General features: G+C 56.7%; 5 protein-coding genes across 7 annotated transcripts in view; 3 read left to right on the forward strand and 2 right to left on the reverse strand.

Moving 5' to 3' along the window:
• Positions 1-10,600, reverse strand: part of ELL (elongation factor for RNA polymerase II) — a 58,164-nt gene extending 47,564 nt beyond the window's left edge. The window contains exon 1 of the mRNA XM_049807563.1: positions 10,434-10,600. Coding sequence (XP_049663520.1) covers positions 10,434-10,568 — 135 coding nt within the window. The 5' untranslated portion in view covers positions 10,569-10,600. The remainder of the gene's footprint in view (positions 1-10,433) is intronic.
• A 727-nt stretch (positions 10,601-11,327) lies between these two features.
• On the reverse strand, positions 11,328-17,557 carry FKBP8 (FKBP prolyl isomerase 8). 2 transcript variants are annotated; one of them, XM_049808397.1, is made up of 9 exons: positions 17,508-17,557; positions 16,882-17,160; positions 16,539-16,708; positions 16,276-16,364; positions 15,750-15,967; positions 15,505-15,677; positions 15,319-15,396; positions 12,840-12,977; positions 11,328-12,243 (listed from the first exon to the last, which is right to left on the reverse strand). In XM_049808397.1, exons 2-9 carry the CDS (start codon positions 17,144-17,146, stop codon positions 12,157-12,159), a joined length of 1,218 nt encoding a protein of 405 aa, XP_049664354.1. In that variant the 5' UTR covers positions 17,147-17,160; positions 17,508-17,557; the 3' UTR covers positions 11,328-12,156. The 2 variants fall into 2 exon arrangements, with proteins under 2 accessions (XP_049664354.1, XP_049664355.1); XM_049808398.1 differs by lacking the exon at positions 17,508-17,557 and adding an exon at positions 17,406-17,501.
• Positions 17,558-17,754: 197 nt separating this feature from the next.
• On the forward strand, positions 17,755-20,002 carry KXD1 (KxDL motif containing 1). 2 transcript variants are annotated; one of them, XM_049808399.1, is made up of 5 exons: positions 17,755-17,985; positions 18,334-18,434; positions 18,527-18,679; positions 19,160-19,206; positions 19,572-20,002. In XM_049808399.1, exons 1-5 carry the CDS (start codon positions 17,845-17,847, stop codon positions 19,805-19,807), a joined length of 678 nt encoding a protein of 225 aa, XP_049664356.1. In that variant the 5' UTR covers positions 17,755-17,844; the 3' UTR covers positions 19,808-20,002. The 2 variants fall into 2 exon arrangements, with proteins under 2 accessions (XP_049664356.1, XP_049664357.1); XM_049808400.1 differs by lacking the exon at positions 17,755-17,985 and adding an exon at positions 17,993-18,133.
• A 578-nt stretch (positions 20,003-20,580) lies between these two features.
• Positions 20,581-21,691, forward strand: UBA52 (ubiquitin A-52 residue ribosomal protein fusion product 1). Its single transcript, XM_049808401.1, has 5 exons — positions 20,581-20,640; positions 20,863-20,982; positions 21,068-21,154; positions 21,297-21,399; positions 21,520-21,691. The coding sequence occupies exons 2-5, from the start codon at positions 20,880-20,882 to the stop codon at positions 21,611-21,613; spliced, it is 387 nt and encodes a 128-aa protein (XP_049664358.1). The 5' UTR covers positions 20,581-20,640; positions 20,863-20,879; the 3' UTR covers positions 21,614-21,691.
• A 160-nt stretch (positions 21,692-21,851) lies between these two features.
• Positions 21,852-24,316, forward strand: REX1BD (required for excision 1-B domain containing). The gene is made up of 5 exons (XM_049808016.1): positions 21,852-21,921; positions 22,570-22,652; positions 23,163-23,367; positions 23,474-23,562; positions 23,854-24,316. The coding sequence occupies exons 1-5, from the start codon at positions 21,919-21,921 to the stop codon at positions 23,924-23,926; spliced, it is 453 nt and encodes a 150-aa protein (XP_049663973.1). The 5' UTR covers positions 21,852-21,918; the 3' UTR covers positions 23,927-24,316.
• The last annotated feature ends 61 nt before the right edge of the window (positions 24,317-24,377 follow it).

The following is a 24,377-nucleotide window of genomic DNA, read 5'->3' on the forward strand; positions in this document are numbered from 1 at the left end:
ATTAGATACATCTCCAGTACAAATGACTGCAGAGGTTGAATAGAAAGGTCATGGAAACATGCCTGACACTATAATATCAAACCTTCTAGGTAATAAATCTATTTTTTTTCCTTTCATGTTAAGAAACCTCAAAAGAATGTGTTCTAGATTTTAATGCAGTGATCACTACTGTACCATTTTAATGCATTAAGAACAAAGTCCTTAAAAAAATTCATAAACGATTTCAGAATCACACCTCTAGAAAAATGTTTGCAATTGGTTTTAATCACCACTACCTTCCACGTCAACTAAAGTGCATATTTCAAACAGATCTAAGATATCCCACTTATGTTCATAAAGGTTAAGTATGTTTTAGTTTATCCTTTATCCATTACTACCCCCCGCCCCTTCCCATTTCCACATTTCTAAAGATTAAACAAAAAGCCGCTTCCTTAGCAAAGCTGTGTGCTTTGGGACTCTCCGTCAGCGCGGGTCTGCTCCTAGGCTCCAGGCTGCTAGAACTTGCTTGGCTGCATCGTTCTCCTTTAGAAAACCACCTTTTTTTTCTGGAATAAAGGCAAGGATTGGTAGCCATCCATTACACGTGTCAGACCATCTCTGAGGTGCACAGACCCCCAAAGCTTTCAGAAACTGCATGGTAGCCATGCTCACCTCTTCAACGGTATTAGGGAACATGGACCCCATTAAGGCAGGAAGCATTCCAGATCTCACAGCAAGAAAAGCAAACAGGAGAAGTACCAGCAACTTCCCTACCAAAAAATCCTGACCGTGAAGAGCACCTAAGTACACAGATAACTAAAGGTTCTTTTTATTACTGAATATCTATTGGGAGAGAAGGAAGCAGAGCTTGTGGACAGGACCACCATGCTCCCTTCAAAACATGGCTGCCCCAGCAGGCACACAGAGGGGAAACGGCAAGCAAGGTTGCTGTCACAGGCATCACTGAAAGCACTTTTCAAAAGAAATTGGTCAGCAGAGCTCCTACGCACTTCTTAAGAGACTATTTATGGGAGCAGAAGTTGTTCTTAATTCTGCGAGAAGCAGCAGCAGAGGTCACGATTCGGACTTCACCAGCTCTGACGGCTGAACACCCCTGGAAGCATGAACAGGTGTCATCAGTATTTTCAAAAGTCTATTTTAATGACATAAGAACTATCGTTTCCGAGCAAAGTCCTGCTCAGCCCAGTCTGTCGTCAGCAGCACCCGCATCGGATGCTGCTGAAGGAAATGAAGAAGCCCTGTGACAGAAGGCTGCTCCCCTCTCTGACCTGCCTCAACCTCTTCCCAGCTCCAGTCATTTTACAGCAGTTTCACTCTGAATCACAAGTTTACGCCTTCATTTTGGGACAGCGTGCTGAAGCCCCACAAGTCAGGGAGTTAATGAGTTGCTGCGACCTAATCAGGCCTGCCACACCACACCTCTGGCAAGTGTCAGACGCACAGGGAACAACTTCAAAGGACCAGCAGACCTTACGCTCTCCCTGTGAGCAAGGGCTGCTCCCTTCTCCAGCCTCCCAGTGGAAAGGTGAGCCCAGCAAGAGCCGACTGACTCGCCTTATATGGCTCCCAAGGCACAATTTCCGCTTGCCCAAGCTCAGGCAGGGTGGAAAAATTTGCTTCCTTGCTACTCCGCCCATCCCGGGCTCTGAAAAGCATCCGCTGAATCCTGGATCTGAAAGGAATGGAAGAATTTACACTGACATTTGCATGGAGCTCAGCTCCCTGGAAGAGGTAAAGCCATGGCTTTGGCAACAAGCTGGATCACCTCAAACACCAAGGGAGAAATGTGAGCCCAACAGCCGATACGCAGGCAGAGATGCATAGAGAAGTTGTAACCACAGCCTTTATTCTTTGCATACCATATGACCAATTTTTCTTGCTATTCAGATGCACTTAAGCCTTTTAAATTTCATGGCAGCAAGCTTTACAAGTTAATTATGAGTCGGGAACATTATTTCTTTTCACCAATTTATCCATAATACACTTTACTATATACCATGAGCTTCGTTTTCAGAATCAAAGGAACACAGTCTCAGCTCAGGTTTACATGCTATTTTCTGGACAAGTCAGTACTTCCTCTGGCAGTTACTGTTAACATTACTGAAGCCTGTCCTACCTTCTAGTCACAGTAAGGTTAATGTCATCTAGGTCTGCGTCATTATCAACTTCTCTGAGCATCACAGAGAAACTCGAATTTACCAAACACATACCAACCCTCCTATTCACTGAATGTAAATACAGTCACATCCATAGTCCTGAATATCTGCGAGTGCAAGAAAGCTGCTGGCTAAAAATGAAACACAGTAGTTGCAGTCAATTAAAAGGCTGCTTCACTCTCCACAAATGCTCGTACTTTGTGGATTATCAAAGGGTTTTTATTTCTAAAAATGTGTGCATATTCACTTTTTCTAGCCTTGATTGCCTATACCAAGATCATACCTTTTTTCACACCGGATTTTTCTCACTGCAAGAACCAGGGAGAGGTTCATCTCCAGCCATCAGTGGTTTGTCTTTGCTTTCATCTGCTAGTCACCAAATGGCAGAACCCTGCTCATCCACACACAGATTCTCTCAGAAGAGAGAAAAAATGGTGGCAAAGGAGCTTAAAAAAACCTGAGTTCTGCCAATTCCCTTGTTCCCTTCTTTTTCGGGGACTGCGAAAGACAGAAACACAGTCCATTTGATTTTCTCATAGAAACCAGGAGCCAAAAACAACTGAAATCAGCGCCTGAGCTGGAAAGGTACAACAAAACTCACACAAACATAAAGTCTAGACACTGAAATGTGGAAATATGATTCAAATAACCACAACTGGCACATAATGTATTGATTGCAGCCCATCACAGAACAGGCCCTCAGTGGGTAAGAATATAGAAGAAACATTAAATTAGCGTCTTCCACCTCGGTTGTAGAAAATATGGATCCTTGGGGTATAGTGATACCAATTGAGCTAGCATTCCTCCCGTCCTGCTGGGCTTTTTGCTAGACTTTTAAGTAACACGCCTGCTCTTGCTCAATAATGACAATTAGCTTAAACTGTCCTCGCAGCACTGATCCTGTATGAATGAAACTGCCATGGGTGTCAGGTGGCTACTCTTATCAAAGCACAGCCTATCAGCTAAACTTTGCGAGTCTCAAAATGTTTGAGCCAGGTAGTCAAGAGGATGTTTGTACTGATGAAATCTAAATACTACAAAGGTTTAAGGGACTAGCTGTTTTTAGGAAGTTTCACAGTACTTGCTAAACCCCACCACATGCTAACTCAAACCTAAAGCAGAAAGTCTGCATCTACCATTAAACCCAACTGCATGGTCTGGAATGGGGGCTGAAGCCAGCAGCACAACTCGAGCCTTTCCTCGGAGTGCCATGTGCAGATGGTCCTTCAAGATGCTGGCTCCAGCTTTCTCCCCACAATGACTTGCTTTCCTGCAGAGCAGTATGCCCCCGGACCATGCCCAGAGCCTCCCTGGATCATTGCAGGTTCTGAATACAAAAAAGAGTAACTGGTGGTGGCAGCTGGCCTGAAGAGACTCTGAAGAAAAAAAGTAAAACATCCTGGTTTTTCATGAATGCCTCGAGCTAAAGTATTATTTTCCGTGTAACAAAAGCCAAGAAAAGTTCTACTATACAGAAGGAGAGCAGAGGGTTAATAGCAGTCAGACTGTACCAGATCAGGGAAGACTCAAGGTGGGTAGCTAAGTCAAGTCATGCTCACAAGCAGTGACCTCTTTTTGAGTTAAACAAATGCTGGTTTCTTTAAATTAAAAAAGGCACTAGTCCAATGTAAAGAAAGGAGAGACCAAATGCGCGGAGCAGTGTTTTTTCTAGACTGCCTTTTCGTTGGAGCAATGCAAAAAGGATTGGATTTTGGAAGTCTGCTTTCCCAGTGCAGCAGTGATACACACCACCACTCTGCAAACCAACTGCTGAGGGGCTTATCATGCTCTTTATCATATAAATTCTTTTTTTAAAAAACCACAAAACCAACCCAGTCAAAAGGCAATACTAGGTTACCATGGTGTGCAAAAGTTGCCTTATGTACATGGGATGTTTCTAAGCAACACGAGCTACTATAGAAAACTCTTCTTATCAGCAAATCCAAGCTTCTTTCCTGGATAATGCATCTAGGTCAAGCTAAGGCATGTTGAATTTAGAAGCCTAGTTTTGGTGATGTCTCCTCTGTATCCACCCTGTATAAAATATCAGCATAGTTCAGGTTATCAGCCTTTTTTTTTTTTTTCATTAGCATTAAGTTCACTCCAGATAATGGTTCCTCCAGAAACAGCATTAACCTTAATTATTCAGAGGTAACTTGATCTCAACCTTCCTGATGTTATGACGCTGAGCGGATGACCACTTTTCCCCCCTCAACTTCTCCTCTTATTTCCCAAAACCCAAATAGAGCCAGCGTATTACACAATCATGTTCACAAATGAGGGTATTCGGTACAGGATCCCAGACATATGGTATCTCTTCAAAGTCTACCTAAACCCATGCAGCCACTTCATCCATTCAAATGCATTCTCTTGTGCATTAGCAGCAAAACCACTAAGTCAGCCAAAATGTATTCTTCTCCCATGGATTAGCTGGCACAAATTAGTACGAGAGTGACGCATGCAGTCTGTCCCTTCCCATTTTTCAACATGCACAAACACCAGGGATTTGGAGATGCTTCACAAGTTTATGCTTACAAGTTACAGGCAGAATGGAGTTTCAACTGTTTGAAATGTGCAAATTGTTTAGGAGATAACAGGTTCATTTACTAACAAGACCTCAAATGCTTTTTCAAACAAAACTTCCCCTCCCTTACCAGTAATAAAGGCTCTTCTGCTATCCCAACAGTCGGCACTATGCAAGTGAACTATTTCAACAGTCACCATCCCTCTGCCAAGCAGCACTATGACAAAAACTAACTAAACAGGACAGAGCACTTCAGACGGGTTCAGAAAAAAACCCTGATGTTGGAGAATCACCCGTAGACTCCACGCTCTGGGAGTTGACTGGCTCACGGCAAGCGCAGGAGCCACTCGAGGCACGACCTGCTGCAGTACATGCTGGCCAGGGAGGAGGTCGCTGGGAGACAGACCGCTCTGAAGAGACTCACCTACACACCCTGTTTGATCAAATATGCTTCAGATAGAAGTAAAAAAAAAAATTATAATAGCTTTTCTTTCTCCCTTTGCTGAAACCCACTATAGAATATGCTGAAAAGAAGCAAGGGTTTAGTCTTGCTGGGTAATGAATACAATCGCCAGAATCCAGCTGCTAGAGCCATTGGTACAAGTGCCAAAACACTCCACTTATATACCTTAAAAAAATAACCTAGCCTCACAAAAATAATTGAAGGGGTTAATCTTCAAGCTTGCTTCCCCCAGCATCGATAGAGAGCAAAAAGTTATTAATGCCCAAATTCAACTCCTCCAATTAATGGTGTCGTATGATCTGCTGATAAAAAGCACATCGCATTTGGACAAAAAAAAAGCACCATCGGTCACAAGAATTCTGTCACAAACTTTCTATTTTCCCTTGGCACATCACCAATTAGAACTACTTCTGTAGTCTGCTACCACCAGTATAAAAAAAAAGTATAATGGGTTTATAATTTGCCACCGAATCCCATAGCAACTGTACGTCACTTTAGATGTAAATTACAGACAATTCTTTCCCATGCAATTTGAAAACTATAGAGATGAATCTATAATTTGAGCAGATCCAAATGGTATATGGTTGAGAGAAAAAGCTACCCTAAATAATTGAAAGGAAACTGCCACAGGCCAAAACATTCCTCATGCACAACGTTAAACGTCTCTTTGTCCCCTTCCTTCAAATGGGAGGTGCCACATTCAGGTCAACATTAAGAACATTTAGCAGGAGTTTAGCAGTTCAGTATGTTCTGCATATCCTGTCCCATTTTTGCTGATTGCGAGAAGATGTACGTGTACAATGAGCTTCCTTTCCAGCCAGCCTCCTCTGATTCATTTAGTCATGTCACCGACTCATGTTCCTGATGTCGTAATAGCTTCAATTTTGACGGACTACAGCATCAGTGAATTAATAGGACAGGAAAAAACAGGTTACAGGAAAGAAGGAATGATGCAAAAAGCTTTAAGATAATTCAATGAATTTTGATTCAAAAGCTGGATTGTTCTCCTCCTGACACCTGCAAGCAGCTTTCAACTCCCAAGTCAGCATGAATACGCATTACCCTAAAGACCCTGTAATGACAGCAGAAGCCTTCATTTTGTATTTTGTGCTTTAAACACAGCAAGATGAAGGCATCTGTAACAACCTGCTCTAAAAGAAAAGTCTGAAAAAGTTCTTTTAATAAGCGGTGACTACAAGGGGTCGGTTTAACCCTAACCTTTGAGAAATATCTTCTGTCATGGTCGGTTTAAGACAAGCAGAGAAGGCATGGGGAAGATGACATGGGAAGCCACGTCTGTCAGATGACGGTTCCAAAATTCAGTTCAGCTAGTAGAGCACAGGGGCAACGTGCTTCGGTTATCTCAGCTTAGCCCCCAATAAATATTTGTGCACCTGCCAAAGTTCACCACTCAATCAAACGGTGGCTTCAGTTCAAAATACTCCGTGTAGCAGGTACAACAGGAGCAGGAGGCACTGTTTAGCTGCTGCATCATGCACTGACCTAAGCAGGGATGCTACAATGCTCCTTACATCCTCCTAAAATCACGAGGCCACCATGCAAGCCGGGACTATGGCTGGCAGCTTAGTTGAGCCTGGCCTCCATCAGCTACAGTTAGGTCAACACATTAGCTACAGATAATAGAGAAAGGTGCGCAACTGCAGTCACATTGTTTGTTATCGAAAGATCCATCACCCAAGCTCACTAGTACCACTCCTCAAGCCACAAAGAGAGTTTCTAAATAAATAGGTGAAAGTCAGGAAATTCCCAGGTAAAGAGTTCCAGGAACAGCCCTAACACTGTTTACACGCCACCGGCAACTACACCACAACTGCATGAGGAGATGCACCTACTGCAAAGTGACATTTGGGTCTGCCATGTAGCACTTCAAATCGTGCACTGAGATTTCTACTTACCCAGAAACCCCCATGATGTTGCTAAAAGATACGGGCGTGAAAAGCAAAGGATGAACGCCACGGACAGAGACTATCTAGGTGTATTAGGCGAGGATAGACATAACATCTTGCCATCAAGCATGGAGGACAGGGTCCAGGATGAAGAATTAGAAACGGAAAACAAGGCAGGGGCATGAGGAGTTCCCTTGTACCTCGACATGGGCAGCAAGAAAGCTGGAGGCAGACCAGAAGAGATAAGGAAAAGTCATGCCCTGCTTTTTTTGGGAGGTGGGAGGGCCTAAACAGAGCCTGTACACACACCCAAAGGGAACACAGAAAACTGCATGCTAATATAGAATTACGCTTCTTGGAGAACCAAGAGTTGTTTTAGGCTAACACATTAGACCAGCTCCATTTCATCAGTGGACAAATTGACTTGGGACACATTTTCCACTGCTCAGCCTTCAGCTGCAGAGCTCAGTGGTCAGCGCTCAGGGTTTCACAACTGTGTGGAAGCAGTTTCAGGGGCAGCAAGTTTCACAAGGAGCAGACAAGCGACATCTTAAAGTGTCCCCTATGAAGCCAGTGTTATTTTTAAGACTTTTATGTCTTTCAGGTGAGCAGAACCCCCCAGCTACAGGAGAAAGAAACCCTTTTAAGGACCACAAGGAGCTGGCAGCCCTGTGACCTGGACCTCTTCAGCAGCAGCTCCACGTTCTCTGTACATGATACAGAAACAGCTTGCTGAAACACAGAGTTGGGCATCAATATGCAGACTCGCAACCGTTTTCTTCACCAAGACACAGACAATTTAGCAGAGTGCCAAGCAGGAGAGACTCAAGACGACAAATATCTGTTTCCTCATAGTCCTGCTGCCTGATCCGCACACGGTACAGCGCTACACCAAGAACGCAACTGCTTTGGCACAAGGGACACTAAAAACAAATGGCAGCTCGCCCAGCTGGGTGATCATTTTTGGATTATGTAATCCCAATACATTATTATTAGACCAAGAACAAACTCAAGCAAGCAACTGAAGACATTACCCTGCCTGTTCTGGCAAAGAGACAGAGTCTTGTCGCAGAAATTGCACCGACGTGCTATCCCCGGTGCATAAAACAGGTCAGACTGCACACATGTTGGACTTCAGGTAACACAAACAACAGTATTGGATTCCAGGCCATTATACATATTACACAACACTGTCGTCAGTTATACCACATTTAAAACCAAACCGAGCAGAAGAAGCCTTAGCAAATTTTTTCCATTTACCTACTGCAGACCAAAATTAAATCAGAGCCTAGACTGGACAAACACACGCTCCGAAGGTGTGTTATAAAGTCGCTTCTTGGCATTGCCATAGCCGAGCATTTCAGAGGAAGCAGAGACGTTCAACAAGCTGGAGAAACTGTTTATAGAACAAATGCAGAATGAGCATATGTGTTTAATAGCCCACTAATTGTTGCGTTATTCACTATACAAACAAGGGAGCTCTTCTGCCCTTATCCTTTCCTGCCCATTTAATCACCAGTAGCCTTTGACTATTTCTCTTTTGGGTGGCGGTGAAGGAAGCAAAGTTCATTAGTGGCCATTGGCCACCAAACAATCTAGAGACCAGACTTCATTTAGAAAATAAACACCACTATTCATGTGTGACACGGACTCAGAATAGCTTCCCAAAATATTTAACACAGCTGCCTGTAGTCTTCCTACTCTCCCTCCCCCAAAAGAAAAGGCTTTCCTAATATATAGGAAAGCATTTCTTTGGATTTTTTTTTTCTTTTTCAGAGGAAAAAAAGCTAATAACTCAATCTATCCAAGGCACTTATTGCTACTGACTTCTCATAATGCTGATAAACACTCATTAAAAAATAAGTTGATAAACCCTGGTACAGTAATTACCTTCGTCCTCACACAGAAATTGCCCAATTCAGTGATGTGATGTAACCAACACCCTAAATTAAAAATAGTGTTGTGACAACATATGGTTTATCCTACAGAAGCTGGCAGGCAGGACGCTCCTAATGACAAACGGGTTAGGTTCCCAGCTTCCCCAGCTCGCTGGCAAGGTGAGGAGACAGATACACTCTTTGTAGGATCAGAGGCGTAAGAAAAAAAAATAAAATTACAATAAAAAAAGACAGCTTTTAATCCCTCTCCTGTCCATCCTAACGACAGATGTCAAGTATTGCCATTATTCCTTATTTACATGACTAATAAGCTCTCTGGATGCATTTCAAGGAAACATCTCAGAAAAGACAATCTGGAAATTTCAAAATACAGCCCCAGCCTGAACCCGCCTCCCCCCAGGGAGGGGAGCACCGGGCTGGGGAGGGGATGGGGGGGGTGGAACAGGCGGACACACGAGAGTGGCAGCGAGGAAGGGGACCCACCCCCCCACCCCCCCCCCCCCCCGCAATCCGCGATGCCAGCAGCGGGGGTGGGCCCACCCTGCCGCTCCCCCCCCCCCCCGCGACACGTCCCCGGGGTGAGACCGGCCCCCCCCGGGCCCTGGAAACCCACGTCACGTTCAAGGGGGGGGGGGGGGGGGGGTAGACCGCACCCTCCCACACGGTCACCGTGGGGACACACACACACACACACTAACGTTCCTCGCCCCCCCCCCCCTCCAGCCACTTACCGGGGGCGGGGGACGGACGGTGGTGAAGGCGGTTTCCAGTCACCTACCGGTAGGGACACCGAGAGCCCACCCCCGCCCGCCGGTATCTACCGGGGGGCGGCACCGAGACCTCGGCCCCCGGGTCTCCCAGTGATCCACCGGGGGGGGGGGGGGCACACTGTGGTCCCCCCAACATTTACCGGGGGATTACATCGACACCTCCCGGTCCCCCTCAGGCACTTACTGGAGGATCGTGACCCCTCCCCGGTCATCTACCGGGGAAGGGGGGCCCCACACAGGCCCCTCAAAAACCAACGCAGGGGTGGGGGTGGGGAACCGGGGTACCCCCGGGGCGTTACCGGTGGGGCACAGCGACACCCCCCCCCCCGGGTCTCCCTCACGTACCTGACCGTGGGATCGCCCACCCACCCCACTCCCCGCGTTTCCCCGGTCAGTCACACAGAAGGGGGGGCCGGGAGCCCCCTGCACCTCCTCAGTCTCTCACCGGGGAAGGCCTCACACCGAGCCCCCCCCCGTTTCCCCAGCCATCCGCCGGGGTCCGCCCCCCCCCCCCAGCCACACACCCCACAGCAGCAGCAGGACCCGTCCCGTGTCCCCCCCCCACCCCACTCTGTGAGGAAACCTTCCCCCCCCCAAAACGCCGCCGGTGCCAACCCCGCCGGTGCCGCCCGCGGGGCTCCGTCCAAGGGCCTCGTGGCGACCGCCCTCCCGCCGCGGTGGCCGTGCCCACCGCCCCACACCCCGCCGCCCGTACCTTACAGGCCTGGTAGCTCTCGAAGGCGCGTAGGGCGCTCTCCGTGAGCTTGACGTGGAAGACGGAGACGCGGGTGCCGCGGCCGAGGCGACCGCAGGACAGCCCGTACCCGCGCTCCGCCTGCAGCGCCGCCATCTTGGGACCGTCTCCCCCTCCGCGCCTGGGCCGCCGGGGCCTCCCGCCGCCGCCACGCCCCCCTTATGTATTATTTATGAGGCGTCCGGCCGCCGTTCCGCCAACCCCGCCCACCCGGGGTGCCTGTTGCTGGGGCGAGGAGGTGGGCAGCCCGCGCTCCCATTGGCCAGATCACGCCGGCCGCCGCGTCGGATTTGGGAGATGGGAAGAGGAGGCGGGGATATGTAAAAGAAGGCCGCGGGGCATGACGGGGAGGGTGGTTTGGTGCAGCCCTCCAGCCTTGGAGGACCCCCGGGGGAGGTGGGCGGCGGGCGGCGGGCGGGCATCCCCCGTCTCCCGAGCATAACCCACCCCCGGGCACGGCTTAGGGGCCCGGGCGCCGTCGTCCCCCCTCCAGGCAGGGCCTGTAGGCTCAGGCCTCCCCCTGGGCATCCCCCTCCCCACCCCCGGGCAGGGCCCGTCCGTCCCCCCCCCCCCTCCCCCAGGCCCAGCAGGGTCTGGGGTCACCCCCGGGGTGCAGCTCCGTGCTCTCCAGAGCCAAGCAACCCCAGCCAGGGAGCATCTCCCATGGCAGAGGTCTCTCCCTCCTGCAGCAAAGCTGTACGGGGTCCATAAAAATTCCCCCCCCCCCCCCCCCAAATTAAACAGCAGCTCCCAGCCCTTGTTGCAGCCACAGGGTGGCAAGAAGGGGGGAGGGCAGAGAGCAACATTCCTCCCCTTACCCCCCAGGTCCTCATTGGCACTGAAGAGGCCCAGGCGTGAAGGAATTGTCCTTTATTTGGGAAGTTCACAGTCGGTTTGGGTGGGAGGACAGTGCTACAACCCCCTCCCCTCCGTGAGCAGAGCTGAGACGGGGACAGCGGCAGACCCTGGGGACGACCCCAGGCTGGAGAGAGCTGCAGGGCAAAAAGGGACCCCCGAGAGCTTGGACCTACAAGAGACAGCCTGGAAAGGAGGTCTCCGGCGCTCCCCTCCCACCGCAGGTTTCTTTGGCTTCCTTTGGACATTGCACGCTCTGGGGAAGTGCCGAGGTGGGGAGCAGGTGCCTGTGGGAGGGCTGAGCCGCCGGCAGCCCCCCAGGACACAGGGAATCTCGCTGCACATGCCTCTGGGTACGTTTGCACCGCTTCCCTTCCAGTAGCTGGGCCCAGCCAGAGAAATCACTGTGCCAGTTCATACCCATGCAGCTTCCTTCCACGTGCCTCCCCCCTGCCCGTCTCGCCATGTCGGCAGAACTATGGCGCCCGCCAGGGCTCACCGGGCTGGGGACAGCCACGGCATACTGGTGTGCAGGAGCTCCCACTCCCCCCAACACGCTGGGGGCTGAGCCCGTGATTGCCAGGAGGGTGCTCGGAGGTCTCTGCTCTGCCTGCGGCTCCATCCCTGCAGCTGCATCCCGCCTGCGCCAGGAGGGATACGGGGGGACATCAAGGAGGGGGATCCGGCACCTCCGGCAGAGAAAGCATCTGTGTTTCTGCAACTTTGAGTCCACGGGAAGGGGTCGGCGGAGCCCCAGGATAGCCCCTTGGCAGGAGAGAGGCACGTCCCGGTGCAGGTCCTGTGCCGCGGGGCCACCCCGCCGCCATCCTTAGTTCCTTGCCGCGATGACCACGGACAAGGCCACACCGCCGAGCGCGATGGCTGTTGCACCGAAGAGCCACTTCCAGGGGATGGACTAAGGAGGAGAGACCGGTGAGGTGACAGGACACGCGCGGCGTGCTGCGAGCCCCGCCGACAGCAGGGACGTGGAGCCCTGCCTGCGCTGGCCCGGGGCCACGGGGCAGCACTGAGCTCCCAATGTGCATCCAAGATAACACCGCCCAAAAAGGGCAAGTGCTGCTTCGGCTCTGCCCAGCGCGTGGCCAGCACGTTGGCGGGGACAACGTGTGCCGCCGGCAGCCCAGCTGACAGTGCTTTCCACCGGCACAGCCAGCGGGCTCCTGAGTGCGGCAGCTGGGAGCAAAGTCCAAACCCTCCAGCTGGCATCGCCAGGACCCAGCGGACAGAGCCCGGAGCACAGCCGCAGCTATCGGCGTGTTCCTGGCAAGGCTGATAGAGCGTGGGCCTCCAGCTCCCGGCAGGCTTGCTGCCCTGACACAGCCCACCCTGTGGGTCACATCAGCACCCCCCTGGCCTGGGAGCAGGACTGCGTCAACCCCCAGGGACCTGGGGAACACCAACACATTCCCAGTGCCCAGCCCAGCACTCCTCACTCCAGGGGTGACCCCCACCTGCTCTGCCACCCCCCTGCAGGTCAGCACCAGCCCTTACCCAGGGCAGCTTGTCTTTGCACTTTCCTGGGGTGCCAGCGGCGCTGGGATTCCCGAGCATCTTCCTGTACATCTCTGTCTCCACATTCTTCTGGTCCGCGTGCTTCTTCACCAGCTTGGAGAGCTCAGCATGGATGGTCTGGGGAGGAGAGCAGAGCGCTGCGGTTATCAGCCCCGCACCATCCCTGCAGTGCAGGGGAAGGGATGGGGACCGCAGTGCCACCACCAGCAGGTCTGACCACCCCCGGGCCATGCAGGAGCTTTGTAGAACAGCTTAGAAGCAGTCGGTGGGCCTGATGGCCTGATCCTGCCCTGCTCCCCTGCACTAAGGGGCTGCACCAGGCTGGTATTGGACACCCAGGCTGGGTGCCCTGCAGGTCTGAGTGCCCCTCTGTCTTTTTTGGCCACCCAAACCGTCCACAACCTGGCAGTAGGGATCAGAGCCCAGGGCCGATGCCAGACATCGGGAAAAGGATTTTATCCTTTAATCAAGACAGAAAAGTGTCTGCCTTCAGGACACACATGCCCAAGCTCTCCCACTTTTCTGTCTGGAAGCAACCTGGGAAAGAGGGCTTAAACTTAGCCTGGTCTGAAGCAGGATTGCAGCAAGACCCAGGAGCGTGTCGGTACCTGCCCGGCTGTGCCGAGTGGCAGCAATGGCTGGAGCTGAAGGGAGTGCTGCAGTAGAAAGCTCTGCGTCCTGCGCAGAGCTCACAGGCTCCCAAAAAAGCAGCCACAAGCGCCAGCAAGCCGAGCACGGCACCGCCAGCCATTGCCCGAGCCCTCAGTGGCAAGGACGTCACCGTGGCCTCAGTGGCGCAGCCGTCCACCGCCACGGCTGTGCTGTGCCCTCTGCTGGGGACGCCACGCTCCGGGCGGCTCCGACGCCTCCCCGAAACACCAGTACAGTCACCGGGGACCCACACTGGCTCTGGCCCACGTCGGCTCACCTGGAGACCGGCGAGGGCTTCACCAGACCATGCCACACTCGGCACCGCTGCCTTGAACGTGAAACTTTGGATGTCTTTGGACGGTGCAAAGCAGCAAAGTGCCTGCAGGCACCCCCAAGCTCACCAGGGCTGGCAGGTTGGTGTAAGACAAATGTTGGCATCCCCCCACTGCTCCCAGAATGTGCATTTCCAAGGGGTCAGGAGGATAAAGCCCAATGGCTGATGGTCTGTTACAGCCAAAAAGCGCCAACAGCCCCAGAGAACCAGGTTTCCTCATCCAAGGCAGGTGGAGCTGAGCGTTTCTGGAGTCTGTTTTCACCAGCAGTAGCCATAGTCCGTGACTCACTGACGCGTGTTTAACGCTGCCGTCTGGAGCGGCACGGCCACTTCCCTAGGAGTCCCGGCAGCCAGCCGGAGAGGCCAGTCATTTGCTGTACTTGTGGTTTCACTGGTAACGTCACTGCTGGGCATTTTGATTTTTCACCCCTCTCCAATTAAAAGTTTCATCCGAATGGGCTGGCAAGCAGCCGCCCTGCCAACAGTGATGTGCTAGAGACAAACAGGGGGGGCTGCTCCCAGTACTGCCAGCAACACTTGTGCTGCTCACTCACCACGGTGGCCCACCCTAACCTTGCGGGGAAGCGCAGGGTTTGAGATCCTGCTCATCCCTCCCCGTGGCTGATCTCAGACCACAAGCTCTTTGGGTGCTGCGGGGCCACCGAGCACCTGCTCTCAGTGCCCCATCCTACCTGTGACCTTCAGGCACCAGATCATGACACAAATCATGTCGGTCTGGTGAAATTCCCAGAAAAGAGGTGGATAAAACAACAGACCCAGTCGAGGACTAAAGCCCACTTGTAGAACCAAGCCCTCCACCTTGACCCCGCGCAAGCAGCACCTCCCTGCCTCTCCCCTCAGCTTGCCCAGGCTCGCTCCTGCTGGGGCCATTTCCTGGTGCTGGGTTTTGATCTCCCCCCAGGCTCTGGTCCTGCAGCTGATCATTAACCAACAGGAAATTCCTGACCCAGAGCTCGCCCTGGCCGGGCGCTGGACCGAGGTCTGAGCTGCTCCTGCCGCCCAGTGAATCATGCTCTGAGCTGCTGAGTGAGTCTGCAGGGATTTGGCTCTGCTCCACTTCCAGCAGCCATGGCACAAGCTGCTGGAGCCACCCAGGGAAGCTGGAGCAGCCAGGACGATACACACAGAATCACTGAAGCAGAGATGCGTTGGCAGGGAGTCCTGCCACCACAAGGACCAAAGGGCAAAGCGGGAGTCTTGCAACACGGAGATAAGGGACCCACCAGCCCAGCCAAGCTCAGACATTGCACCATGGGATGCATCACCCCATAGCTGCCCAGGCCCTGAGGGGGCTATTTCCAGCCTCCCTTCACGAAGCAAGCTGGGAACAGCTACGGGAGGCTTCAGCCTTCCACAGGGGACACCGAGGTTCACAGGGATACAGACAAGAGGAGAGCATCCTGCAGACACCCAGCTTTGCAGGATCACCGGCAGCACACAACAGCAGCTTACCTTGTTTGAAGGCTCCAGCTTCAGCGCTGCCTTTAAGATGGGGATGGCCTCTCTGTATTCACCCTGCTGAGCCAGGACCTGGAAGGCAAGATACAGATTGAGCAGGGCGGCTGAGGTCTGTCCCTCGGTCCTGGCCTCCGTCACGCCATGAAGGGACGGCAGCACCTGCTGCGTGCCCAGCCTCACCTTGCCCTTTCGGAAGAGAGCCTTGATGTTCCCCGGCTGGTGCTCCAGGACGAGGTTACAGGACTTGAGGGCTGCCTCGTAATGGTCCAATTTAAGCTGAGAGGCTGCCAGGTTGTTGAGACATTTCACCTTCACGTCCAGCAGCTCAGCCTCCTCATCCGGGCTGAAGTCAACTACAAAGACCCCAGAGCCAGGTTACAGCAGGAAGGGAGCCCAGGTGGCCCTCGCTGGGTGGGAGCAGGTACCTTTCGAGCTGGAGCTGATGATCTTGAGGGCGATGTCGTAGGAGTTGATGGCCAGCACGTAATCTGCCTGCTGGTAGAAGAAGTTGCCACGCTCCCGCTTGCGGTTGGCCAGCTCTATCTTCTCCTTCCCACTGAGCAGTTCCAGGTCCGGTGCGTCCTGAGCCGCCAGCAGCTCCACCTCCAGGGTGAGGGCCGCATTGGGTGGGATGTCAGGGCTCCTGCGCAGAGGGGCACAAAGCCACGCCACCGTTGCCACCTCCGCCAGTCCCACCAGCCACTGGGCCACATAGATTTAGCACCATGGCCCAGAAATCAAGAGCCACAGAGGCTCCCCGGGACAGGGCGGGATGTAGATCGTTCCCCCCAGGCCGGACACGCTGCCATCGCCTGCATGTGGCAAACAAGCCGGGTCTCCCTGCCCACGAAGCTGTGGCTTGCTGGCTGGGCTGTCACCGGGAGTGCAGGGGACAGCTTTCACAGCCCTGTTTTGGGCCATCTCGCTCCACCCCATGCCCTCCCCGCTCACCTGCCCTGAGCGCCATAGCAGTACTTTGCATCTGCCACAATCAAAGCCGTCTCCCCCATTTCCAAGAGCTGCACACACAGGTCCAGAGCCTGCAGGGAACAACATCATGGGGAGGGAGCAAGGGCAGAGGGGCTGCTTCTGACCCACAAACAGGGATATCGTTGACCCCAAACCCTCCCCATGCCCCCCAAGGTGAGGTCCTGCTCCGCAGGGGGAAAAACAAGGCAGCGATAAAGCTGGGCAAGCTTTCTCCCAGCCCTGACCTGCAAGACGTCACAGTCCCCAAGTGTGAAGGTGAGGGCAGGGTTCTCCTCCACCACGCTGCCATCCTCCAGCGTGGCCTTCAGGCGGACAGTCACGTCCTGGCCCTTACGGGGACGGGTGTCCGCCCCCTGGCCTGGCACCAGCGTCTTCTTCTTGAGCAAGCCGCTCCCTGGATGAGGAGAAGCCGGAGGCATGTCAGCCCGTAGCAGAGAAGAAAAAACCTGATTCCCACCGCCCTGCTCTGACTCCCCACCGGCCTTCATGGCGCAGGGAGCACCGGCAGAGCTACAGGGAAACATGTGAGGCCCCACAAACCCAGCACCCTCCTGTCCGGGCTCTCACCCAAAACATCGAGCCACTCCTGGGGGTCCTCAGCCGCTTCCCCCCGTCCCTGCTCTGAGGGCTGGGTGTCCTCCCGCGGCGGGGCCAGTGGCGTGCCCACGTCCTCCAGCGGGGGCAGCTCACTCAGGTCCTCCTCCTCCTCCTCCAGGACCTCAAAATCCTCCGCCGTGTCCAGCTGAGTGGCGTCGGCCGTCGGTGACGGCTCGGTGCCGGTCCCTGCCCGGTCCGGGGAACCGTTCCTCGGTTCCTCCCCGCTGGAGGCCATCGCGGCGGAGCAACCTGGAGGGAAGAGAGAGAACCGGGATCGGGCCTGCGCTTACCGGGAACAGAGCGGGGGGGGGCGATGGGGACACGGGAACGGGGCCTCCAGCCCGGACAGCGCCGGAGCCCCCGGGGGGGGAGAGGGGTTGGGGGACACCGGCAGCCCCGGGGAGGAAACGGGCCCCGAGGAGGGGGGGGGAAACCGGGAGGGGTAAAGACGCGGCCCCGGCCCGTTGCCGGTAGCGGGAGGGGCCGCCACGTGCCTTCCCGCCGCCCGCGGTGGGGGGGAACCCCCACGTCACCGTCACGCGCCGGGACTCCCCCTAGCAACGGCCGCCGCCGCGCGCCCCCCGCGCCGTTCCCACCTGGCCCCGCGAACCCGCGGCCGCCAGCCCCGCCCCGCCGCTCCTATTGGACAGGCACCGCCCCCAGCTCTGACGCCATTGGGTGGTGAGGATGCTCGTCAGGCGAAGCGCCGGACGGGGCTCGGCGCTGTCTTAAAGGGGCCGTGGGGACTGGGGAGGGAACGGGGAGCGTGTCCGCCGCTGGGCAATGGCGCGGGGGCCTGTGTGTGCCCGGGGTGCGGTACGCGGGGGGGGGGGGGGGGGGTGTGGTGTGTGTCTCGGCACCTGGGGGGTCCTGGCCCCTCTCCCTCCGCCAGCCACTACTACTTCCGGCTCGGCACCGTGACGCAAGGGCGAGATGACGCCGCGGGGTCGCGTTCGACGTGACCTCGCACCCGGAAGCGAGGCGCGGCTGCCGGTGTCTAACACCCCCCCACCCCCCCCCCCGGTAACCGTTCCCGTTCACCGTCATGTGAAGCGGCGGGACGGGTTCCTCCAGGTACGCGGGTGCTGCCAGCGGGAGGTCCCGGGGTCACCGGGAGTAGGCCCAGGCCCGCGTTCCCCCCGAGGGAGCCCGGTACCGGGAGGGACGCCTACCGGAGCCGGGGGGCGGCGGACGGGCAGGGGATCCCCTTTACCGGCGCCGGGTACGTGGGGGGCTACCCCGGGAGCGGGCACGGCGGCGGCGGGAGGGGGAGGGTAGCTCCAGTACCAGCGGCATGGCAGGGCGGAGGGGGCTCCGTTACCGGGGACGGGGAGGGGGGTAACTCCGTTACCGGTCCTGGGGGAGCGGGAAGCTCCCGACCCCCGGCTGAGCAACCCCACCCCCCCCCCCGCGGTCCCGCAGGCGGCGATGGAGCCCACAGCCTCGCAGGTGTTCTGCGGACGGGTGCTGGGCATGGTCAACGCCGAGGACGTCAACGCCATCATCCTGGCCCAGAAAAACATGTGAGTCCCCGGGGGGGAACTGGCCCGCGGGGACCCCGGTACCGGGAACCTGCCGGGATCTTTGCCGAGCTCCGTCTGCTTCCCCTGCGTAGGTTGGATCGATTTGAGAAGACTAACGAGATGCTGCTCAACTTCAACAACCTCTCCAGCGTCCGCATGCAGCAGATGAATGAGCGTTTCCTCCACCACACCAAAACGCTGGTGGAAATGAAGAAGGATCTGGACAGCATCTTCCGGAGGATCCGGTGGGCAACGGGAATGGGAACAGGGATGGGAATGCCACTGCTGGTGGGGAGGGAGAGAGCGTGGAGAACGCAGGGTGGTTCGTTGAGGTCTAGGTGGGCTGCGGGGGTGTTAAAGCAGGACACGAGCGGGAGCTCGGGGCGGTCTTGAACATGAAAATAGTTGGAGAGGGGAAAAGTGCGGCCGAGCGACACGTGGAGGCAGCGGGAGAGGAACCACCGAGACCGGAGCTTCAGGATTCCTCAATTCTGCTCCAGCTGGGATGGGACGGGGCGCTGCCACCACTCAGGACGGTTACAAAACCGCTGCACTCGGAGAAGCGCCCGAGGGGGTGACGGGGAGGGAGCCCCTCGGTCTGAGGAAAGTCCTGGGATTCCTTTACGTTGTCCGGAAAGGCCGGAAAGCGGAAGGAGCCAGCCGGGCAATTCAGCTCTGGATCTATCAGCTTCCCCGGGGACTTAGTTCGCTCTCTCCTTTCCTAGGACGCTGAAAGGGAAGCTGGCGAAGCAGTACCCGGAGGCTTTCAGCAGTGAGTGGTTCCTGCCGATGCGCGGATTTTCCGTTGGGTTTTCTTCCCGTGCGAAAAGTCCCTTTTCCTTAGAAAGCCCAAGGTAGCTCTCGGGAGTTGGGAGAAGGCAACGAGACATCCCGGCGCGTGGCTGCTGCGCTAAAAGCTGGAAAGCTTCTTGATTATATTAAATGCCATCACAAGAAGTTGCTAATTTAAGCGGTATCAGGTTTTTTTATTGATTACTGCTACAAGCAGATGAAATTTAGAATTAGTAATTAGCAAACTGTTCTGCCAGGGCATCTCTCATAGCTGGTGCTGCGCCGGCAGTGCTTCGTCTCGTGCGGCCACGGTGGCAAAACTAATATTTGCGTCTTCCCTTCCAGACATCCACGAATCTCCCATCCTAGAAGACGACGACGACTTCGACCCCGTCCCAAAAAGCACGACGACCACCATCGCTACCTCTGAGCAGAGCACGGAGTCCTGCGACACCAGCCCTGACATCATCTCTCCCACAATGAGTCAGGATTTTGAGGATTTATCCCAAGGCCAGTACGATTTACCAGCCGTCAACGGACAGAGTCTCACAGACGAGGACATGGCCAACGACCTGGACTAGCTGTGCGGGTCCTGCGCCACTGCCACCCGCCCCCAGAGAACTTTCTATCCTGTATTTATATTGGTGTGTTTCTTTTTTTGGGAAGAGGGAAGCGATGGCCGAGCGAAGAAGGCTGCCCTTCTGCCTCTAAACTGCCACCGCTGTGTAAAGCCCGCGACTCGCCTCGGGGTAAATAAGTAAAACGTGGGTTTGAAACGCCTCTCGTCCCTCCTCATTTGTGTTGTCAGGAGAGCAGCAAAGCCCCCCACCTCCTTCGATGCGGGTTTTGGGGCAGAAGAGCCGGTTTAGGACACGGGTGTGTTTGGTTTTTTTCTTACGGGATGTTGTCTTTGAGCCGGCGCTCCGGCTTTCCTACAGCTCTCTCCGTGCTGCTAACGCACTCCCCGCCGCCTTTCCCGCCTGAGGGAAAAACCTCAGCCGGCTTTCCCTTGGGGTTCTCCCCTAGCCCAGTTTCACCCCTCAGCCCAGAGCTGCCTGTCAGCCGGTTCCCTCCCTGGCTCTTCACGTTGTCCTCGGGGGGAGCGACCTGGGCTTTCCCCGGCCTTTCTCCTGCCTGCCAGGGGGCTGAGGGGGCCGGTCCCGGGGCCGTGGGGCCTGTCCCGAGGCCGTGGGGTCGGTCCCGGGGCCTGGCCCCGTACCAGGCCCTACCGACGCCCGGCCTGTGGTAACGGGAGGCGGTGGAGAGCTCTGGCGCATGCGCAGTGCGAGGTGCGCAAGGGGAGGGAAGGGGCGGAGGCGATGACGCGCCGGTTGTGACGTAGAGAGGGCGCGGGTTCCGGTTCCGCTTGGCTCTTTTTTTTTTTCTTTTTTTCCCTTCAGCAACGAGGCGGCGGGTGCGCGCGGTGCCGGGCCTGGATCCCGGGAAGGGGGGGGGGGGGGGGGCTGGATCCCGGGGAGGGGGCTGGAAAAGGGGTTTGGGAGTGGGAATGGGGGACCGGGAGCGGGAATGGTGGCGGCGGGGCCCTGTTTGAGGGGGTTTGGGTGGGGAGGGGAACGGCCACCGGCGCCTTCCCTCAGGGCCCGGCCGGGGTTAACGAGGCCGCCGCTCTCCGTAGACGTGAACGGTGCCAAGATGCAGATTTTTGTCAAGACGCTGACGGGTAAAACCATCACCCTGGAGGTGGAGCCCAACGACACGATCGAGAACGTCAAGGCCAAGATCCAGGATAAGGAAGGTACCGGCGGGAACGGGGAGGCGGCGGGTAACGAGGCAGCCCCCACCCCACCGTTCTCTCCATCCTGATGGTTTCTCTCTCGCAGGGATCCCCCCTGACCAGCAGCGGCTGATCTTCGCGGGCAAGCAGCTGGAGGATGGCCGTACTCTTGCTGACTACAACATCCAGAAAGGTACAGATTCTGGGCTTGCGGGGTTGGATTTTTGGGGGGTGTGCTGGGACTGTTTTGGGGGGTTTTTGGGGGTGGGAAGGGAGGGTCCTGGCTGCTCCCTAGCAGTCCCTAGCCCCACCATGATGTTTTTTTCTCCTTTCAGAGTCCACCCTGCACCTGGTGCTGCGCCTGCGGGGGGGCATCATCGAGCCCTCTCTCCGCCAGCTCGCCCAGAAGTACAACTGTGACAAAATGATCTGCCGCAAGTACGTCCCAGTTCCCACCCCGCCCTCCCTGACTGCCCCCCGGTGGTGTAGGGACCTTCCTCCTGGTCCCCTTTCCCAGGGAAACAGGGCTTTTGGTGATGTGTACTGTCCCCCCACCAGGTGCTACGCCCGCCTGCACCCCCGTGCCGTCAACTGCCGCAAGAAGAAGTGCGGACACACCAACAACCTCCGCCCCAAGAAGAAGGTCAAGTAGAGCAGGAGATGGCAGCCCTGCCTGCACCCCTGCCTGTACCCCTGCCTGCACCCTTCCAATAAAGCATCATAGCGTTCACGCCGGTCCCGTTTTGTTGGGTTGTGGGGTTTTTTTTGCCCAAAGGGGTGTGTTTTTTCAATAAAAGGAATGAAGGGGCGGGGGGGGGAGGTTGACCGGGGTGGCGGCGATGCCGGGCAGTTCCTGCAGGTGGCGGCGGAACCGCGCTCCGCCACCGCGCTCCGCCTCCGCGCCCCGCCGGGCCTGCGCGCACCGACCGGGGACCGGGACGGGGACGGGGACGGGCCATGGTGAGCCGTACCGGGCACGGGGTGGGGGAGTGGGAAGGGTCCCTGGGACCGAGGGGTCGGGGGGGGGGGGGCTACAGCCGGTCCGGTTCGTGCACGCGTGGCCGGCGCGGTAAGGGGGGGTCCCGGAGCCGGTCTGTATTGTATGCACATGGCCGGGGGGGGGTCCCGGTGCCGGTCCGGTTCGTGCACACCTGGCTGGGGGTGGGGGGGGTCCCGAGGTGTGGCCATCGGGCTGGGGGGGGGGGGTCCCAGGACGTGGGCATGAGGGTGTGGGGGGGGGTCCCGGTGCCCGTCCGGTTCGTGCACACATGGCTTTGGGGTGGGGGAGGTCCCGGTGCCGGTCTGTATTGTGTGCATATGGTGAGGGGGGGGGGGTCCTGGTGCGTGGGCAGCAGGGTGGGGGGGTCCCAGTGCTGGACTGAGCTCAAGCACCGTGGCCAGGCTCAAGCCCAGTTCCCCCAGAAGTGGCACTGGGGTAGGGTGGGGGGAATTCGAGGCCCCAGCACCGGGGTGAGACCCCCCCCACCCCGGGAGGTGCCAGCTCTGCCCAGAGCCCGTTAGCGGGAGCAGAGCCGCCCGGTGAAGCGTCGGGTGCCGTGTCGGTGGCACCATCGTCCCACGCCGTCACCGTCCCCTTGTCACCGGCAGACGGGCGAGGCCGTGAAGGTGCTGTTGCAGCGGCTGCAGGCGCTGCAGGGCGAGCGGGCCGAGGCGTACCGGCTCTTCGAGGAGTGAGTACCGGCACCGTGGGGACGGGCACCGATGGGGACGGGACCTGCCAGGGTGGGGGATCCCCAGCAAGGAACCGAATTCCCCCCGCCATCCTGATTTTTTTTGCATCCTTACGAGAAGGGGCTGCTGGAACGGAGCAGCAGCCATCGGGGCGGCTGATGAGCTCCAGCTGGCAGGGGGACGCCCGCGCCGGACACCTGTATCCTATTTTAGCATCCGACAGGAGATGATGGACTTCCCGGGATGCGGGCTTGCGAGAGAAAAGGAAGAAAAAACCCAACGCCCCCCCTCCAGCTCCCCGCAAAAAGAGCTGCCAAGCCCATCCTGTGCGACGGGTGCCTGGTTGTGGCGATTGGGAGCTGCCAAATCTGGGCAGGAAAACCCTCCCGGCGCTCTCTGCGGTGGGGTGGCAAAGGGAGCTCAGCACCGGGACTGGGACCACGGGGTTCCACCGTCCTGGTACCCCACAAGTGTGGTGACGGTGGCTTCCCCCCAAAACCTGTCCCCAGGGGCTACCGGGCCTACCTGAGCAGTGCACCCCAGTATGATTTCCCACGTTACCGGCAGCTGGTGCACGAGATCACGCTGGCCTTCAACGGCATCTCCCGGGAGGTGCTGTGCATCGCCGGGCGCCTGCGGGACGAGCTCGCCCGGCCCGACCTGGCCCAGCACCTCGCCCGCCTCCAGGAACGGGAGCAGGAAAAGCTGCAGCTGGTGAGTACTGGGCTGGGTGGGTGGGTGGGGGGTCCCACCACTGGCCGGAGCAGGGCTTGGGCTGCTTTTTGGGGGTGTCTCAGCTCCCGCCGTGTCCCCACCGCAGACGGCGCAGCTCCAACTGGCTCGGCAGCAGGCACAGGACCAGCCCGACGTGGACGCCCATCAGCAGGAGGTGCGGGAGCTCAAGCACAAGTAAGTGTGGTCCCGCTGCCCTCTCCTACCATTTTTTGGGATGGCGGCAGCCGCCTCCGGGCTAAGAGCCCCTTCCCCGCGTTTCCCCTCCCTCCAGCCCAGGGGGGCCCAGATGGTGCCTTCAAAAGCGCTTTCGGCCGCAGCCCCGGGGAGGGTTTGGCGATGCCGCGCGGCCGCGGTCCCCTCGGCCTCCCCGGGCTGAGTGTTTCATAAACAGCACGGGGAAGGCGAGGCGGCCCAGATAATATGCTCCATATGGGCTTTATTTATAGTTTCCATCCGCTCTCGTAGGCTAATTAAAACCATTGAGGCAATCAGCGAAATTCTCCAGGACCTCAAGTACGATTCGGAAGAAGTCGAGTGATGGGTGTCCCCGTGGGAACGGCTGGAGGGGCCAGCCGGTGGAACGGGGGCCCCGCTCACACCCCTGGCCCCCACCCGCTCCCAGTGCAGCCCCCCAGGCGCCCGCACCACCCCAGCGAGGTTGACATCTTGCCCTTGGCCCCTTTTCTTGAATGCAGGCTGGAAGGGGTGGAGAACCCCTCGCTGGGAAAAATGGGGTCCCCCAAAATCCTGAGCATCGCTCAGGCGTGGGGCTGGTTCCCCTCCCTGGCTCTGCCGGCTGCACCGCGGCTTTGCCCAAGCAAAACCGCAACCAACTGTGCCGAGGGGCTGCCTTGCTTTGACCCCCATCGAGACGGACACTGCCTTTGCTGCTGGCTGGAACCCTGCAGGCAGCAGCTTCCCCCCCCCCCCCCCCAAAAAAAAATCCCACCTCTCAGAGATCAGCTGTGCCCCCAGCCCCACAACGGCTC

The sequence above is a fragment of the Accipiter gentilis genome, chromosome 8, assembly GCF_929443795.1.
Source record: "Accipiter gentilis chromosome 8, bAccGen1.1, whole genome shotgun sequence".
Lineage (NCBI taxonomy): Eukaryota > Metazoa > Chordata > Aves > Accipitriformes > Accipitridae > Astur > Astur gentilis.